The sequence below is a fragment of the Desmodus rotundus genome, chromosome 6 (assembly GCF_022682495.2).
Source record: "Desmodus rotundus isolate HL8 chromosome 6, HLdesRot8A.1, whole genome shotgun sequence".
NCBI lineage: Eukaryota > Metazoa > Chordata > Mammalia > Chiroptera > Phyllostomidae > Desmodus > Desmodus rotundus.
The window spans coordinates 88,894,021-88,913,749 of NC_071392.1; the positions used below are offsets into that span (position 1 = coordinate 88,894,021).

The 19,729-nt window shown below is 49.4% G+C and overlaps 1 protein-coding gene across 1 annotated transcript in view; it reads left to right on the forward strand.

Annotated features, from left to right (window-relative positions):
- CNTNAP2 (contactin associated protein 2) overlaps positions 1 to 19,729 on the forward strand; it is a 1,617,197-nt gene that overhangs the window by 1,492,796 nt on the left and 104,672 nt on the right. Inside the window, exon 20 of the mRNA XM_053926665.1 lies at positions 5,462 to 5,595. Coding sequence (XP_053782640.1) covers positions 5,462 to 5,595 — 134 coding nt within the window. The remainder of the gene's footprint in view (positions 1 to 5,461; positions 5,596 to 19,729) is intronic.

Genomic DNA, 19,729 nt, shown 5'->3' on the forward strand with positions numbered 1-19,729 from the left:
TCCTTGACAGCAAGGTTGCTGAAAGCAGGGTGTATTTACAGTGTAACTTCGACACCTTCTTGATCTCGGAATACGCACTGAGCCAGAGACAGTCAGACACACAGCCTCTCAAGCAGGCGTTCCCGCGGCAATGTAGGAATGGCCTTACGACCCGAGAAAGAGAGAAGTGTAAACATTCCTAATGCCTATGAACTTGGGTTCTAAGCCTCTTAATGTTTTAAGATCACTTTTTTTTAACCAATTAAAATAGTTCAGGTGTCTCAAGGAGCAAATCTCTCTGACTCTCTCCCAGGGAGCTTGTGTGGCTGACGGCGAGGACGCCCTCTCTCCTCATCTTGCTCTTCACTGACGAGGCCTGGCAGCCTCCTATGACAGCTGCTTCAGGATGTAGCATCTGGAAGAGCAAGGTTCCCTTCCCTTGGAACCAAGCATCGTCACTATTATTAACCCAATTCCACTTAAGTTCTAAAAAATAGTAAACTCTTAAACTTCTTCCCGGGGCAATGCACTAAGTTAAAAAGATGGGGAAATAAATGTTTCCTTGTATTTTCCCTTCTTGAAATTATTCCTAAAGTGATTAGCCAAAAACCAGACAAAGATTCAGCATGCAGGTGTTACTCATAGGAATTGGAAAGAACCGAGTGGCCCAACTTCAGTAAAGTGGTGAGTGGAAGAGAGGGAGTCACCACTTTATGCAACATTATATACCTATGAAGAATAATATTCACGAAGAGTAATTAATGACATGGAGAAAAAATTAGTAATACTGCGTTAAACCAAAAAAAGGGGCAAGATACAGTTTTGACTGTCCAAAAGCAGTTTAACTTTGAGAGAGAGAGATATACATACATAAAGGAAAGCAACAATGTGAGCACCAAGTGTCTGTTTGGGTTGTTGGTTTGCTGCTTCTGAATAGTAACACTCCTCTCCAAACATCAAGGGCCCACCCCAGCAGGGGTCACTGTTCTGATCAGAAAAAGCAATACGTAAAATCAGTAAGTGAGGAAGCAGAAGGCAAAAGTGCATAACCCTGCGTTCCACAAGCTCGCAAGTTACGTTTACTTCTCCTGGATCCAACTAAACAGATTTCTCATCCACAAACGTTCCCACCCCACGTGCCAGCCCCGAGGTGGGCAGGGCGGGTGGTTCTCACTTTAGCTTGTCCAGAGTGTAATGAACACAATGCAGTCGAGGCTGTGCCGTCTGCTCCTCGGGTCGAGGCCGCGCAGAGGTGTTCAACAGCCAGCGCCCAACCCTGGGCGTGCACGTGTGTTTGTGGGCGTTCGTCGCAGGCCGGTGTTTCCATCCCAGGGGTGTCCACGCTGAAGAAGAAGGGCTGTCGTGGGCCCCACATCACGTACACAAACACTAGCGAACACTGATGAATGCAAGAAGGGTCCGTGCACAGTTTCCATGAGGTCCGCCGCCACAGACGAGCAAAAAGTCCTCCCGTAATAGCCCTGATTGTGCAGCAGCCCTTCGATAGTCTTTTAAAATTGCCAAGCGGGTCCCAAGTTTGTGATCACTAATACAGAAAATGTACTATCTAAGTAATAAAACTTAGTATGAAACTTAGTAAGAAAACTTAAGTAACGTGTTAAGTAAATTTACGACTTTGTGTTGGGCTGCATTCATAGCCATCCTGGGCAGCGCACAGCCTGCGGGCCACCGGCTGGACACCCCTGAGGTCGGTTTGGTTAACACGGGAGTGGCTGCAGCCAGTGTGAGAGCAGCCCCTTCCCCTCGCCTTCGTGCCCTCAGGGGGTGAACACGAGGTGCGAGGAGTAAGCCCTCTCTCCACTTAACACTATTTTATTTTAATGAGCAAATATGAATATTCTCCCAATTACCATTTCATGGTTCTCTTGTGCTGCTATTTGAAAGGAATCGATACAGTGTTTGAATTTTTTTATTCAAGCAGATCCCCATTACTATTTATAGATGTTCACTCTATGTACCTTTAAAGTTCCAACTCATCTTTTTTCTCAAAGCAAATAATTTCTGTTGCCATTAAGTGAAGTGGTTTAGACATTTTACATCACATTTACAAAGTCCAAGACAGCCAGAAAAGAGAAGCATAATTTTTAAGGAAACAACTGAAAACTGAGTCAGATGAGCTGGGGAACGTGAAGGGACCAGTGGCAGAGACAGTACAGAGGGCGGTGTCCAGTTCTTTGCGTCATTACGAAGCCCACACTCGGGCGTCGGGGCCGGTGCTGTCAGACGTGACTCTATGCTTACAGCCAAGCACACAACCCACTTCAGACCCAGAGAAACTGGGGTGCGCCGTGCTGCACAGTGGCTGTGTGAGTGTGCTCTGAGGACACGCCCAAGCGAGTGAAGAGTGGGTACAGCTGTAAACTTGTAAAAATTGGCTGCAGTTTTACAAGCACACCAGAAGGAAAGTGGAGAGTAATTACTCAAGACAATCAACTTTCTGCATGTTGTTCAAATACCTGCCTGCTCATCTCCATTCCTGAACAAGAGATTGTTTTTAATTCTCTTGGGATGAAGGGAAAACTCGGGTAAAACACTGACGAGTGGGGAGAGAAGCCTCTGCGTATTCCAAGGTCCTGAGGTAGGGGGAGAATTTCACATCCTGGAGAGTGAGAGAAACCGAAGGTCACGTAGACGCGGGAAGCGAGAGGGTAAACGGTGCGGTTTGAAAATAAACTAGCAGGCCAGACGGAGCGTCGTCGCTACATTAACAGTGTGTGTCTTCATCTCAGGGCAACTGGAAGGCTGTGAAGCGTTTTAAGGAAACCAATGCAGTAATCAAGTATGCCTTTTGGAAAGACCTCTCTGCAAAGAAAACCTAAGAAATAAAAAAGCACCGGAGCAGGGAGACCATCATTCATTCATTCCCCAAATATTTATTCCCACCTACTAAGTGTGGGGCATTATTTCATACATTACAATAATATGTCATGAAGAATATAAACAAACATTCCTTCTCTCATGGAGCTTACATTTGACTGGGAGAACACAGACAGTAAACAAATTAAGGACGATATGTAGTAATTGTAGGGTAAGAACTGTACGAGAAAAAAATAAGGCAGAATAGGGAGGACCTGACCAACAGACAGGAGTCAGTAAATTCTGCTTTTGAAGAGGAAGTCCCAGAAATAGTCACTGAGAAGATGAATTTGAGCGAAGACCTAAAGGGGGTGAGGGGCCAGGCAGCCAGATAACTGGGGAATGAGAGTCCTAGAGGGAAGAGCCAGCAAGTGCAAAGGCACTGGGGCAGGAGCCTTCTGGCTTCTGACAAACAGCAAGGAAGCCGCAGTGAGCACAGAGGAGAATAGTAAGAGATGGTGTCACAGGTAATAGCAGAAGGTCACGTGGGGTCTGGTGAGCCATTAGAGGAGTTTGCTTTTTACTGGAGGGAGGTAGGAGGAAGCCATTGGAAGGTTCTGAGCAGGGCATCATTCTGACCGCCCTGCTCAGAGAGTGCCCTGCTCAGGTACAGAGGAGACCAGGTGTGCAAGGGGCAGAGACTGGGGTGGGGAAGGTGAGGCCGGGGCAGAAGGAAGAGGTTAGCATGGAGGCTAGTACAATGATCGGGCCAAGGGCGGTGGGGGCATGGTCTGGGGTGGTAATGGAGATGACGCACAGCAGCAAGATTCAAGGTATCTGCTGAGGAGTCAAGATAATTTGCTGACAGAACATACGTGTAATCTAGGAGGTGGAGGGGAGTTGGAGCCTTTGGCAGGAATAGCTGGAGGGATGAAGGGAGATGTGGAAATGTGGAAAACTGCAATGGGAAACTTCTGGGGGGAAAGATCAAGAGTTTGGTTTTGCATATGGTGTGTTTGAGGGGCCATAAGACATCTTTAATGGGCTTGGTAGTGAGGAACAGCAGAGAAACAGGGGACTCCTGTTTCTCTGGAAACTTTTAGAGGACAGACTGGTGAGGATCAGGGGAAGCTCAGGTAGTAGCCCTCAGCTCACGGGTACGGAGTGGCAGGTACCAGGGGCCAGAGCTCTGGTGGGGCTGAGACAGCCAGGAGAAGGCTCTCGTGGGATTCACACCGGGGCGTTCCAGGTGCCAGGGAGACCCTGCGGATACGGAGATGGAGGAGAGCGGGAAAGTTAGGCGCGTTTCAGAGACAAGACCTACAGTGCTTGGCTGAAAGGCCGTGAGCAAAGGGGTCTAGGCTGAAACACTAAGGCAACACTCAGAACTAGAGAAGGCTTGTGGAATTCGCTTAGAAAGCAAAAACAGCAAACGTGGTTCATTCTTTATTGTCCTAGTGAACGTTTCTTCCAAGTCCGGGAACAGGGTGCAGTATTTTAAATGGCACGTGGAATGCTAGAGTACCCACGTAAGGAAAGGCGGCATTTCGAAACTAGTGCCCTTGTTCATGTATTTATAAAGGCGTGGGAACTATCAGGAAGGAAACACTGCCAGATATTTAGAGCAGTTATTTCAGGGTGGTGGGGCTTCCAACAACTTGCTTTTATTTTTTTTCTTTCTGTGTGCTAAGTTTTAATTACTGTGTTTTATTTCACAACTTAAAACTCAGAACACCAGTTTTGTGCCTCTAGAAGGAAAATGAATCCATGAGGTGATCGCAGTTGGTCAAACTCCATTTTTAAGCTTAGAGATGATAACTATTAAAATGATGATTCCAATTTGAGTGAAAAATGAGATTAAAAATTGATGTCTTTAAAAATCATAAATGAGAAACAGAAGCTATGTTTGCTGTGCAGATTAGTTAAAAGCAGGACCGAGAATGTCACGTGATTCTTCCTGAATACTGTTCGTCATGCCTGGGGAGCAACAGAGGAAGAGGGAAGAAAGAATAATCCGTCAAGGCCAAGGCCGAGTGAACTATAGCCGAGGCAGTGGCCACTTGGGGGGCCTGGGAAGCCCATCTTTTCTTCTGCTTTGAGTCTGGCTTGAAGCCGTCTCCAAACTCAAATAAAAGTAATTGCTTCGCTTCCCAGGTCTCAGTGCAGCCACCCAAAATCCCACGTGTTTATCTTTTATAAATTATGTTTATTTTTAATATTGTACGCTCGTGATTCTTTCACGCACCAAGTGGCGCGCTCTGCTGATGCCCTGGGCCCGCGCCTGAATCCTGCATTTATTTTGTGTCCCACCGAGGACTCTGTGGGGCCTACAGGCATCTCCACAGCCCTATATTGTGCGTGTTCTCATTCTGCCTCCCAGCGTCACTCCCAGCGTGGGTCGTTCACACCGTGTGCTGCTCCCACTTGCAGATGACGGTCACTGGTGGCTCGTTGCTGGTAGATGGTAACCGTGTGGGTGCCTGGTGCTGTTGACTTTCATGGATCAGGGTGCCTCGGAGCTCGTTCAGAATGGCAACGGTGTTGATGGACATCAAAGCGGGGGCAATGTTCCGTGGAAACCTGCGTGTCAGAGGGTGGGAGACGTTGTAGCAACATGGAACCTGGCACAGAGAAGTTGCTGAGACTCTTTCCTTTCCTCATACAGGAAGCTTGCAGATTCGGTACAACCTGGGCGGCACCAGAGAGCCGTACAACATCGACGTGGACCACAGGAACATGGCCAACGGACAGCCCCACAGCGTTAACATCACACGCCGCGAGAAGACCATCACGCTCAAGGTACACACGTGTGTGCACATCCGTGTGTGTGATACAGTGTGATAACCTCTGTCCTCCGTGCTGCTTGCACATGGGTTCTATTTGGTTTTGTTGTGGAGGTGGGGCAGATGGAAGAAATGCCTGCTTGGACTTGCGTCTACAAATCCCTACCTAGCGAAGCGGAAGGTTAGGTAGCTCTTCCAGCAAAGACAGTGATGGAGTTGGTGGGGATGGAATGTCCGAGGGAGAAGCTGGAGTAAATGTTGACTGTGTATGTGCCGTAGCTTCGCTGCTGTGGCCCTCACGGCGGTCAGCCTGCTGTTTCTGTCCGCGCACCATCTGCTTTCTCCATGTGCTCAGATGTCTGAAGCTCCCCGCGTTTCCTAGCGAAGGTTGTTTTGCTTTCTCTGACCTTTCTTTGACTCTTCCACCGTGGTATGGATAACTATATTTTTTGCTTCTGTGGCCCCTTTCCCTTAAAAATTCTCAAGACACAGACCTTCCCCAGAATCTCCGACTCCGGCTGCAGACTCTCAGCACACAAAGGGAGGTTTTATTATGACACTCAAATTTTATTTCAGGTTCATTGGTTGTCCCTACCCCCACCGCCGACTTTTACAATGAACGAACCTTCCTGGGCGCCGCCATGAATAAAACATAACAGGAGGAGGTCTCCCTGGGAACTGAGCCAAAAGATCAAGGATGGGAACTGTCGCTGCGCTCTCTAGAAGGTGTTGTGAATAGACACCTGTCGGCAGGGAGAGCTGCGGGATGCCGCCTTGTCCGTGGAGTGGAGTGGCATCCAGCGGGGCTCAGCAGCCTCAGACCTCATTCAGACTCGGCTGCTTGCTGAGAGAGGTGCGAGGAAAGCCACAGGCCTGTCTCTTTTTGAGCAAGGGCAGATGTCAAGTTCATAACTGGATAAGGAGTTTGCGCTCGCTCGGCCTTTCGCAGTCAATGCTAGAGGGTATTTTTAGGTGAGGTCCTTCCTAGGGAGTGACAGTGTGACGTTACAGCTTATTGTGCCGTCACGTGTGGTGCAGATCAGGTGACTTCATGGTGACGGACAGTCCCTGTGCCTAGCCGAGGGCCTGGCAGACCTACGTCCTGCAGATTATTTACTGAATAAGCCAAGACCCTCCTGATCCATAACTTGTGGTCAATACCATTTCATCAATATTGTCTTCATTGGCTTTTCTTTGGTGACATTCTTTTGTTTTAAACCATGCCATCTGTCCTCTCTTTTAAAGTAAGTGACTTATCTTGCCATTTTACTATTGCAAAATAATATTAAAAGATAAAAAGAGCTCAGCCCTCGCTGGTGTGGCTCAGTGGATTGAGTGCTGGCCTGCAAACTAAAGGGTCACCAGTTCGATTCCCAGTGTAGGGCACATACCTGGGTTGCAGGCCAGGTCCCCAGTGGGGGTGGAGGGGTGGCACATGAGAGGCAACCACACATCGATGTTTCTCCCCCCTCTTCCTTCCTCCCTTCCCCTCTCTAAAATTAAATAAGTAAATTAAATCTTTTTTAAGAAAACTGCTGAGTAATTGGCTTGAAAGACAATATAACCAGGAAGACCCACTGCAGCCTTAGACTCGTGCAGGACAAACCCTTATTCTCTCCAAGGAAGCGCCCATTTGTTAGGGCCGAGGCCTGCGGGCTGTGGAACCACAGGCGAAGTGAGGACGGGCCAAGGGGGAGCAGAAGGAGGAGGTGATAGGCGAAATAATATTTCCCAAAAGGAGAGTTTGGAGGAAGGGTAGACTAAGAAGGACTCCCTTTGGGCACATTCCGTTAACTAGGGTTGGTTTGGAACTAACCAGCAACACTTTTGGAACTAATATTAGGCCCCGGCTGGTGTTGCTTAGTTGGTTAGAGCATCACCTCATAAATCGAAAGGTCGTTGGTTCAATTCCCAGGCAGGGCACATACCCAGGTTGTGGGTTCAGTCCCCACTTAGGGCATGTACAAGAGACAACCAATTAATGTTTCTCTCCCTCCCCTCTCTCTAAAATCAGTATGCATGTCCTCAGGTGAGGATAAAAAAAAAAAAGGAACAAATACCAGCTTAATCAGAGCTGCCGTCTGCCACAGTAGACTAGAGAGGGGTGGACTATTTTAAGAACCTGGGCTCTCAAGGGTGGAAAGCCAGAGAAATCCAGGTAGTGGAGAAGAGAGAGACAGCAGATACGAGACAGCAGGTAACCCAGGGGACTGAGGGAGGGTTTCCAGGGGATAGTCCAGTTCCAGGGCTCAGGGATCTTTCAGTTGCCAGTGACAAAGGACAAATCCAACACTCATTTGTAGGAAGAATTCCTGTAGTAGGTCATGGAATTTCAGAAAGGGAACACCAGAATTTCAGAGGAGAATCCAGGGGACCTGGAGGATCAAAACAAAGACCGTTGCTCTCTCCCTCTCTGTCCTCCCTTCCCCCTCCCGTCCTCTGTCCCCCGTCTTCTCTCCTAGTCCAACTCTCTGCGAGGACTGGCTTAGCACATCTCACATACTCTGGGACACAGACACTGTGGTCCTGGACTCACCTCCTCCCACTCTTGCTGCCAGAGAAAGGTCTGGTTTCTTGGTTCTTCTTTTGAAATCCCAGGAGGGTCCCAGCTTGTGTCACATGCTTACCCTTTCCACAGGGACAGTAACTGATGGCCCCTCATCAAATCTCATGATTAGAGTGGGGAGTTGGGGGCCCCCGTCCGAGACAGAAGGACCGCAGTTCCAGAGAGAGGAAACGTGATCGCTGTGGGCAGCATGGGCTGTTCAGGGCTGTGAGGTCAGGGAAAGGGGGAAGCTCGCCAACAGGCGTGGGCCAAATCCCAGCACAGGAGTTACACCAGGGCACTAGAGGGCCCTGCCCTCGAGGCTTCTTCTGTCAGACAGCGAGACCCAACTGCACTGAGATTTCCGGATGTGTGGAAAGCCAGACACCGCGACCGAGCTGGATCAGTGGTCTGGGGTGCTCGTCTTTCTCAGCCCAGCCTCTCCGCTCTGGCCCAGGGGGCACCTGGAGGGAGAGACAGGGCTCCTCCTGTGGGAAGGTAGGTCAGGCCGGCTCCCAGCCTCCTTCATTCAGGCAGGGAGGCCTTGCAGGGCCTGGCAGTCTTTCTGAAAGCACCGTTAGAGCTCTAAAGACTCTGCGTTTTCTTTCCTGAAACAGTCTACAAACCCATCGGAGAACGTCTACAACCTCAAGAGTAGATGGAGGGAGACATCATAAAATGTTAATTACGATTATTTCTCTGGGAAGGGATTACAAATAGTATCCCTCCCTCTAGAGTTTTCTGTGTTTCCTCATTTTCTACTGGAAGCATATGTTGCACTCTTGTAATGGAACAGAAATATCAAACATACACATGTCCTCACCTTATTCTCATGTCCCCCAGTTATAATAAAATACAATGACACAGATGTTCAAATAATGTCCAATTGCAATAAGCTTTTAATCAAAGAACAAAAAGCTAATTCAAAGATGACTTTTAAAATACTATAGAAGAATGCCTTTGGAATTAAGGTGAAGTTTTATGTATTTATATATACGCAAACATTGTATAATTTACATGATGTTTATCAGTGTTGATGATTTTTTAAAAGCAGATTTATTTCCCTAGCAGGCTTTGGCCAAAGCTAACATTAAATTAATTTGCATTCCCTAAGCACAAACCATCTGAAATGGTGCTAAGCACTTGGGGGAAATTGACCTTGGATGAAACATTTGCTTCCAAACCACCAAGTGCCCGATCTCCACGAAGATAATGAAGAGCTGACTCCGGGAGTTGTCAGACACCCGCGTGAACCAGGCCCGTGACAACCCTCAAGTGGCGTCATTTATGAAAATCCACAGTTGCACCAGGGATAATAGCTAAAGGCCTAATGCCAGTCAAAATGTAAAACAAACCCCAGGCAGGCAGCGGGCACCTGAAAGAGTACCGTAAGCACTGAAACATCCAGCCCATTAGCGATGTCCAAGAGCTGAACATTACAATGGATAATTTCAAAGGTCTTGTATTACAAGTTTTCTTCCTACGTTCCTTCCTTCCTGCCCTCTGTGGCTTTTTTTCTTCTTTTCTCTTTCTTCCCTTTCATCCCAGCCACGTTGCGCAAGGGATCTAAGGTGGTTTATAGGGGACCGTAAAATGAAATTGAGAATTAGAGTAAGTCACAAAAAGTAGGGCTCCGAGACAACAGAAGAATAGATCGTGATTACCTAGGTCATAAGGTCTCACCCGCATGCATAAATTTGGCCCTGAACTTCTCCGTGGCTTTAAGTACACAACCCATAAGGACAAAACACACCAGGTCCTCGAGGGCATTGACATTTTTCTTACTCCACCGTTGTTTTTTAAACACCGTGGATGATATTTCCTGGCACAGAAAGCTGCCCACAGCATGGCCCACTTGGCAGCACCACACAGGTGGTAAGAGTCACATGTGTGGATGCCGCCGGGGTTTCAGGCGCTCTGCTAAGCACGATGTACACATTCTTCCATTTAGTCCTCATGAAGGGTGATGGGGCTCACCCACAGTGAGAAAGCAGGAAGTAGCAAAAGCACGGGAGGACTAGGTCCGTCACACTTAGAAGCCTACCCACACTCATTTCCTCCTAACAGAGAGATGTCTGGAGGTAAGGCCATAAAATTCTGAAAGTGGGTACTCCTGGCCAGTAAGAAATTGAGTGGTGTCATTGTTGTTAACATTGCTATAAAAATCGTTCAGGCCCTGGCTAGTGCGGCTCAGTGGATTGAGTGCCGGCCTGCAAACCAAAGGGTTGATGGTTCAATTCCCAGTCAGGGCACATGCCTGGATTGTGGGCCAGGTCCCCAGTAGGGGGGCGCACAAGAGACAACTACACATAAATAGTTCTCTCCCTTTCTTTCTTGTTCCCCTCCCCTCTCTAAAAAATAATTTTTTTAAATCACTCAAAAATATGCAAAAGCATGGAGAATAATAAACATACACCTATGTAGGCACTACCCCAAAATTGCACGTTTTGGCATTTTGCTCTGTTTCTTCAGATTTTTGTAAAATTCAGTGATCGTTGAGGCCCTCTGTCTTCCTTGTCACACAGTGATCCTGAGCAAGGCGGGAGATGTTGTCTTCAACAGCATTTCTGCAACAAATATTTTTCACAGGAATCACTTTTTCATGAAATATTTTGATGCCACATCTTCTTGGGAAAGCCAGGCATAACTAAAAAATGGATTCCAGCCTAAACAATTCCACAGGGACGGGGGATAGGATGATGGGCAGATGAAGGAGCAAGGGACTGAAATGGAAAAACCTCGGCCTGGTCCAAGGATAAAATTACCTCAAAAAAATGAGTACGCTGTATGTTCTCTGAATATCTGTAACACCTTTGGGGCTTTGATGGAAGGCAGACAACAAGAGAGTTCAGGGACACATTCTCTGGCACAAATGCTCCTCACCCACAGCCTCTGAAATTCAAATGAACCCATGGTCAGGAAATACCATTTCGGCCTCGTCAGACTGGAGGCCATCCCACCATTGCCAAGAAGAAGCTAGTGAATTTCCTGCCAGCAAAGTAAGGACTTTCTTTCTTTAGAAGTAATTCCAAGTCCTTGGAAAAAGACAATGATTAGGTTCCCAAATTCTGATACCATGCAGACCATGACTTCAGTTATTCTCATCAGGAATTTTTAAAACAAGTGTTCAAACGATTCACTGGCTTCTGTCTCTTAAAGATAACAATCGGAATTTCAACCAGAGTGCAGAGAAACATTTGCATCAGTGGCCAACCGAGCTCTGCATTGAGTGTGAACCCAGAGGTGTTTCGGGAAGTGTTAGCAATAGCCACAGCAGTGAGTGCCCAGCGCTGGGGATAGGGGGAAGATACAAACATTACGGAAGCACCGGCTGCTGTAACAAATCAGCCCTACAGTCTCAGCAGCTCCCCCCAATGAAAGTCGGCCTTGTGTCAGACGAGCAAAGTCCTGTGGTCCCCAGCAGTGACGAAATAATGCTGGGCAGGCGCCATGGCCACCAGGCCATCCCCACCCCTGGCCAGTGGGCTTGGGGCCCCGATCTGGCCAAACTCCTGGCTGTCACCAACCTGGCTCTCCACGGCTCTGTCCTCTGGGAGGCCCTTCCTCATCCAAGATCTGCCCCGGCCACTGCTGAGTGGCGTGCGGGGGACAGTGCCTTCCGTGAAGCTGTGCGGCCCTGAGGGCCCATTTCCTGTGGGCGTTTTCCACTCAAGCCTTTCGTAGACCAGCCGTGTTTCTGGTTTCCTTGCCAGTATCACTTGTCATGACCCGAGCTAGCGTCTGATCTGCCTGCTGCCGTCGGTTCATGTAGGCACACCCTCCCTTCCTTCCCAGACATAAATGTGGGCCCACGTCATCATTCACTGCTGAGTGCTGAGCATCTCTGTCAAGGTCATGGCAGCTGCCGGGAGGCCATCTGAAACAAGAGGCTTGGGTGAAAAGAAAAGACCCTTCATTTTAACGTCACCCATGGGGCTGAGTCAGTTTGCTGAACTGAGAAACCTTTGTTGGTCAAAGGTTCTGGCAACTTCATTTCTTACTCTGCGGTTGAGGCTCAGAATTTTTGGTCTTTTCGCTAGTCCCTCTCCCTGACGTTTGGAAACTGGCCAGCTCTTCTCTGAGCTCCTCTCCCCCTTGACAGAAGCAGCAAGGAGCAGGGACACCCGCAGCTGTCCCGCTGTTCCAAAGCCCTTTCCCTGCAGCTACGGGTCACAGGCACTTAGTCTGCCTTCCAGGTTACAAAAGGTGACCGTTTTACCAAATCTCTTACCCCGTGCCGGGGCCATTCGTCTTTCCAGCCCCTCATCCGTGTCTGCACCCCACACCGCCCGGGCACAAATGTCTCTGCTTTGGCAGCCGTCCTCTGCAAGGTACCGATGTCTGTATCACCTAGGGTTTATTAGCTATTGTCACAAAAAAGATTCAGAGGCTTAATGCAAATAATTAGATTTCTTCCTGCCCATGGAACAGTGCAATGCAAGTGTGGTTAGTTGGAAAGCGAGCGCCCTTCACAGAGTGACACCGTCCCTGGAGTTGGAGTTGTATAAATCAGCTGATAGAGAGGGGTTTGTGCTAACGTCGGAAGATGAAAAATGGAGTAACAGAGGCACGGCTCAGTGTTGGACTGCAAGGTCCGGGAGAAAGGGTAGGACACTGACAAGGGGGGCACAGGAGACGCACACCGCCCCCCGCCCATTATGATGGAGAAGCGGGGGAGGGGTGTTCCAAAGGAGAACACGGCTAAGCAAAGGTGCAGCAGTGTGAGGACTCTGTAGCATGACCCTCTTCCTGCCCCATGAGTTGAGAAGACCGGCCCTGCAGAAGGCGCAGTGACAGGGCTTCCCTGGAGAAACACTGAGTCCGAAGTAGGCGACTTCACAGGGGGCGTAGTCCCGCACGGGTGCGGGATGCTGTAGAATCCACGGTCTGGGGCTCACGCACAGTTTTGTCAGAAACTGCTGGCGGGACAAATACCACGTATCTGATACCACATACGTGATGCACCTGAGACAGTCGGACTCACAGTCAGAAGCTGAGGATGGGACGGTGGTTGCCAGGGGCTGGGGGCCAGAGGAAGCGTGATGCATTCGTCAGGGGACAGTACTTGGGCTCCAGAGGCGAGTGAGCCCTAGGGACCTGAGCGGCGCCATGCCTGCAGTTGGCACCGTTCACAGTGCACGCGCTCAGAGGGGCCTTCGGTCGAGCATTCGTGTCCAGTAACAATAATAATAAATAAAAGGCAGGGGGAGACTTTTCGGGGAGTGGATAGGTTTATGGCGGAGATTGCAGTGACGATTACATACAGTTTTTTGTCCATCAAAAATAAGTAGATAATATAGACAGCAACAACGACAGATTGTTGGAGGAACTATGTTAGCAGTAAATGGGAAAGTAGTTCAGCTGTGGGCTCCTCGGGAAGCATGTTAATGGCAGGAAACTTTGATGGGCAGGGCCCACCAACACCACTCTCTGTGTGGAGAGCCAGTCAGTGGTCAGGCATTCCTGTAACCTCCTCAGTCCAGGGAAGCAGCACTGTGCCCTGGAAGAAACTTAAGAGTCCTGTTATATAGCCCTGCCTGGTGTGGTTCAGTGGATTGAGTGCCGGCCTGCGAACCAAAAGGTCGCCAGTTCGATTCCTAGTCAGGGCACATGCCTGGGTTACAGGGCAGGTCCCCAAGAGGGAGCACGTGAGAGGCAACCACACATTGATGTTTCTCTCCCTCTCTTTGTCCCTCCCTTCCCCTCTCTAAAACTAAATAAATAAAATCTTAAAAAAAAGAAAAAGAAGAATCCTCAGAACACTTTGATGCGTATCCTCATTTGAAATGCTCAACCTTTTGAGTTTGCAAAAGCCAATGCTGTGAGCCCCGTGAGAGAGCTGAGGAAGCAGAGGAAGGAAGCCCAGGTGCCGAGGTCCCCGTGCCCACGGAGACAGACCCCCTCCAGTGGCCAGTCATCTCTCATGCTGTTGGCTTTGCAAGGATCAAGGGAGCCAGGCTCGCCCCAGCTGTGCTGCCTGATAAACTTTGGAAAAATTTTAAGAGGTTCAAATAAAAGTAAGTCTTCAGAAGAGCTAGCATTTTGTCTGGAATCGAGGGGCATAGTGGCGGGGACAGTGACCCGCACACCTGTCTGATAAACCATTTGGACCAATGCTGTGTTTCGAGACAGGAAGATGGAGAGAGCAGCCTGCAAGGTGGTGAAACAAACTTCTCCGTGGCTCAGAAAATGCCACCTGCAGCTGAAGGTGACACAGGCAGGTTAAAAGCCACTTTAGGAAAGGAAGTTCATGGACTAACTTTTAAAAATTGTTAGATCTACTCATAAAGATTGTTCAGTTTAGTTTTCCTCAAGAATATTAATAAAGAGGCCAGGGATTCCGTCTCACCCCACGAAGGGAAAACCCTACTAGGGCACTAATAGTACAAATAACAGCAGCAGGGGAGAGCGGGAACAGTGGTCCCTGAGGGCACTGGGAGCCGGCGCCTCCTTTTCTGAGTGCGTCTCAGGCTCTGCTGCACTGAACTCACCCGCCCATGTAACTGCTGCAACAGGACAGAGCGAGCTCAGCAGGGGTGGTGGCGTCGCAGTACCAGCCCAGTCTTCCTGACTCCCACGCCCAGACTCGAATGCTGGCCTTCAGCGGACGTGGGTTAGTTGGGCTGCTCAGACGCAATGAAGGACCCATCCTCCCACGGGCGGGTGCCTCTGCCTGACCAGGGTCCAAGTCCAGGAGCTGACTCGGCTCGACCTCTTGGGAGGAGGGATATACTCCACCCTTCCAGTTCCACCAGCTGGGCTAACGGTTAAACCTATGAGGAGACAGATAAGCAAGGGAAAAGAACTGAATTTAATTGCATACGTGTGGGAACCCTGCGTACGTGAGAGAGTCAGAGACCCCTGTCTGTGAGCGGTCCAGAGAGAGGTATCAACGGCATTGTGAGCTAAGGTGTCAGGTTAGGTGCCTGCAGCTTCGGAAGGGAGGGGGCGTTCTCAGATCAGTGAGGGGTGCTCAGTAATTAGAGACTTGCCCTGCCATAAAGAGAGGTCAAAAAAGCTTCTCTCTGGTGGTACTTCTTCTTATGGGCAAGCCCCCCATTTAGAGTCTTCTAGATTGTTAAGGGAGGGGCAGAAGTTTCTCCTTAGCCTGCAGGTCTCAACTGCCTTCAGCTCAAAATAACCCACGTGACAAAGTGGCCCATCTTGGGGAGGCCTGTTCTGAACCCCTTCCTGCAACAGATTGTTGTATAACAAATAAAAACTATATAGAAGTATATACAGGAGCACCTCCATTTTATCAAACTAATATCGTGGAGCCTTTGAAACAAACCATGAATAGTGTTTGTGCTAAACAAGGTGCATAACCTAGGGCAGTCCGTGAGCAATTATATGCACTTTTGAAGTTCCAAATTAGGGGATAATCTCCTTAGGGAAACGGTAACTCAGTGCACTGGAGGAGAAACACGTTTGGTGAAAGGGCTGGCCCAATGGCATTTGCTGGGTGTCACAAAATCGTAAGTTTTGTAAGTGAAAAAGAGCTAAGAAGTCCAAGTTCAGGGCCAGGGTTTTTCCACGGCACAAAAAGCCCCTGTGCCAGACCTCTCGGGGAGGATGAACGGGGCTGCCGTCCTTCCGTCTGCGCACCCTCCCTCCTCTAGTAGCAGGGAGCCCGGGCTGAAATCAGACACCTATGCTCAGATGAATTATTTAAAAACGTGTGCGCCTTTATTACCTTTCGACTTTCTGCCAATAAAGAACAATGAAGAAAAAGTGTACAGTTGTAAACACTCCTGGAAATTTTAATATCAGAGGTCATTCAAGCCTTTATTAGAGAAAATAACATGGTTTGGAAGCATTATATCTTTTTAGGGATGTCAGAACAAATAAAGAAAGCTGACCTAGCCTAAGGCCGTTTCCTTGAAATTACATTTTACTGTAACGTCTTCCCTTTGGCTCATGTGGTGTTCATCTACCCCGGGGGTGAACTCACAGCCTTGGCTGTGCACTGCGAGCATGCTTGGCAGGGGGAGGGAGGGGAGTTCAAGAATAACGACGAGCCCTTTAAAGTCTCCACCATCTTCCCTCCCGGAAACACACTGAGCCATTTACGCGGTGTCTGTCGGGGTTCTGGCAAGGGTATTACTACCTCCCGTCCGCTTTCACGGAGGACGGCTCATCGTGTTTGATTCTGCGGAGGGCGTGGGTCACTGCGCTGCTGCAACCCCCCAGAAGGCACCTGGGGAGAGAAGGCGGAGGGGTGTAAAACTGGAAGCTCTCCCATCAACTCAGTCTGTACACAGACTGGAGTTTGTTTTCAGTATTTCCATGTATCCAGAGAAGCCTATCCCCAACTGAGACTCACACCAAAGACCTCATGACCTCATTGGCTTCTTGCAATGTGGTTTCCGGTGGGGCTATCGGTCCGTGGCCCTCAGAAGGGTATTGTAGCAAGTTTTCCTTGTTTAATTCTGAACAGAGAGTAGGACTATTGGGTGAAGTGTTTCCAAAAAAGAGAAAACAGATATACAACTATCAGTTCCTAGGATACCGCCCCCTGCCAGCACCTTCAAGCCAACCTGCAGCGTTACACTGAGACCGTCTCTGCACTTAGAGGTGTGGGCGCCCAGCACTTAAAGAAACAATTTCTGTGTGTTCTGTGGGGAGGTGAGGACGATCCCGCTGACGAAAGCAAAATGTGCTCAAGGGTTCCACTAACAGTGTACTTTCCTTAGATTTGAAACCACACGAGGATCGCTAAGACCGTACCGCAGTGACAGCTCACTGACATTAGCTGCTACCCGTGACCCCCACCCAGGCCCCCCAGCACAGCAGGAAGACTCCAAGCAGCAACTGTTCCTGAAGCCTGGCACGGCTGGACCTAGGTGGTACTCGGTACTCAGCGCCACCCATGAGGCTGCTTACTGATGGGAAGTACCCCCGAGGTGAACGCAACTTCATTCAAAACCAGTGTAAAGAGAGCCAATGTGTGCTGGGTATCTTCTGCCTGTGAGAAATCCAGGTGGGCAGTGGTGAGTGGGTGGGGCAGGAGCGATGACCCAGGTGCGCCTTTTACCCCGAAGGCACTGACGTCTGGAAGGAGAGAAAAGATGTGCACATACTGGATGTACATTTCTCCAGGTGGCAGAAGCCCGTTCCACCTAACTCTGCTCCAGAAGAGGTTTATCAGGTTGGTCTCCCTCTCCACATGCAGACCCTAGGAAGGGGCTGTAGCAGGAGGAAGTATGAACCGTTGGGCCGGCCCAGCCATCAGGCCGTAGCTCATAGGGCGAGACTTCCTTCGAGGGTGGCTTGAGTCCGAGCAGAGGCCCCCGTGCCCGTGGAAGGTGAGACTCAAAGGCTGTTGATAAACCGTAAATAAAACGGAGGAGCCCTTTCTGACAGGCGCTCCCACTTCATGGCTGTTATTTCTGGCAAGTTACCAAACTCTCTGTTTCCTAATTTGTAAACTAGGAATAAGGCCGCCTACTTTAGTAGGGTTTGCGTGGGCTAAGTGAAAATACACAGGAAAACATCTACCAAAGATGTTTATCTGCCTGTAAATGCTACTTCCCTTCCTTCCTTCCTTCCCGATTCCCTTCTCTTTCTTAAAAGCAAAAAGAGAGAGAGAGATCACCAACTAAGTCATTACTGACACGGCCTTTAGGACAAAGGCTCCTGCTCCATCATTGATTTGAAGGTCAAGCCACAGAGCAAGCCCTCGGCTCCCAGTCTCTGCACAGCAGGCAGCGTGGCAGCTGCCTCCATGAGCCACAGTCCCGCAGAAAAAACCACCAACCACACAAGCATGAGCCAGGGCCCGACTGAAGCGCGGCCGTGTGCAGAGGAAACGCAGACAGGGCGAAGCTAACAATCCGGGGGGCGGGGCAGGCGGGGAGGAAGGGATTAGAGAAAACTTCACAAAGCCTCTGAGCTGTTCCCTGAAGGTGTTCCATGGGGGCGGGATCGCCACGTTCTATCCTGTCTGTGTGCAGGAATTCGACGTTTGCTCGTCCGCAATTCATCAAAATTAAACTGAGGAAGCTAAGGGGGAAGTGATCGGTTTCACCCATCACACTCATCTGATCGGAAACAAAAAAGACTCACAGTGAATATGTCAATACTTCCAAGTTTTTCACTTCTTTTCTGAAGCAGTTTCATCTGCAGATGAATTATGCGGGGCTAGACGGGACCGCCATTCCTCCATGCCAGGAAAAACGTGCTTACTTCGCTGTGCCTGCCTTCCAGCTCGGTGGGGGAGCAGGTGCAGTGCGACTTCTGACCCAGTTTCAGGTTTCGCGTGCCAGTCTCTCTCGCTGTCCCCAGAACACAGCCAAAGCTTATAAACCGGCGTTGGAGAGCTCATTTTTTCCTCCAAGCACATTAGGCACATAAATCATCTCTGAGAAAGAAGATAAGGTTCCCGGATTTCTATTTTGTCTGGCACGAAAACCAGAGTTCAATCTGCAAGGCATTATATTGTTACATCCATCTGCAGAGCACTGAAGTCGCTCTCGGAGGTCGTCATTGTCAGAGCTGTTGTGGAGGGCAGTAGGCAGACAGGGCTGGTTCCCATGCACAGGTAACTGAACGCAGGCTCCCGTCCCACATGACTGTGTCTCTTCCCTGAACAAATAACTGGATCTCAACACAGGGTCCAGCGTTCCGAAGGGTTTCCCACTGCCCTCTACTCAACAGTGGGAAGAGTCGGCCCTGGGATTGAGTGAAGGTTTGGGTGGACAGGGTATCCTGCTGCGGTCCTGAGCTAGTAGTGTTCAGGTGCCCTCTAGTGGCCCTTAGCCATAACTAGTGCTGAGACTGGGGAAGGTGGGGTTTTCTGCAAACACTTGCCTAATCAGGAGCTCAGGGTTATTACCAGCGTGGGTCATTTGCATCTGTTATGAAATGCTGTGACGGAGGTGGGACTTGGTGTTGCTTGTATAAATGGAAGCCTGACGTTGTGCTCAAAGAAAACAACCTGGGGGGTTGGCCTAGCCCTGCGCACCTCCCGGCTCTGACCCTGAGCCCTGGGGGTGGAGAGCCCCAGGAAGTGATTGCTGAGGGGCTGCATAAATGAAAGGCTCACATTGCTAAGTCATGAGCACACACCACGCGCTCGATGCTCTTAGAGTGCATGGATTCTCTCTGCTTTCTAAGGTGTGTTTGACCCACATTCCTCACCCTGACGTCTCTTAGCGAACTAACCGAGTTAGCCCTACCCTAAGGTGTTTGCGATGAGAAGATTCAATCCATGTGTTGGAGGGGGCAGTAATAAAAAGTCTTTGTGGGTAGAAGACACGATCTGAGCTGGGAGTTCAAGAGTGAAGATGAAGCCCTGGCTGGTGTGGCTCAGTGGGTTGAGCACCGGCCTGCAGACCAAAGGGTCGCCAGTTTGATTCCCAGTCAGGGTACATGCCTGGGTTATGGGCCAGGTCCCCAGTAGGGGGCAAGTGAGAGGCAACCACACAGTGATGATGTTTCTCTCCCTCTCTTTCTCCCTCCCTTCCTCTCTCTCTAAAAATAAATTTTTAAATCTTTTTTTAAAAATAGAGTTAAGATGAAGAAAGGCACAAAAAATGGAAGTGGGGGTCACAGAAGAAAGTAGCTGAGTAAATGGCAGCTAGGAGAAGGGACAGGGGAAATGAGC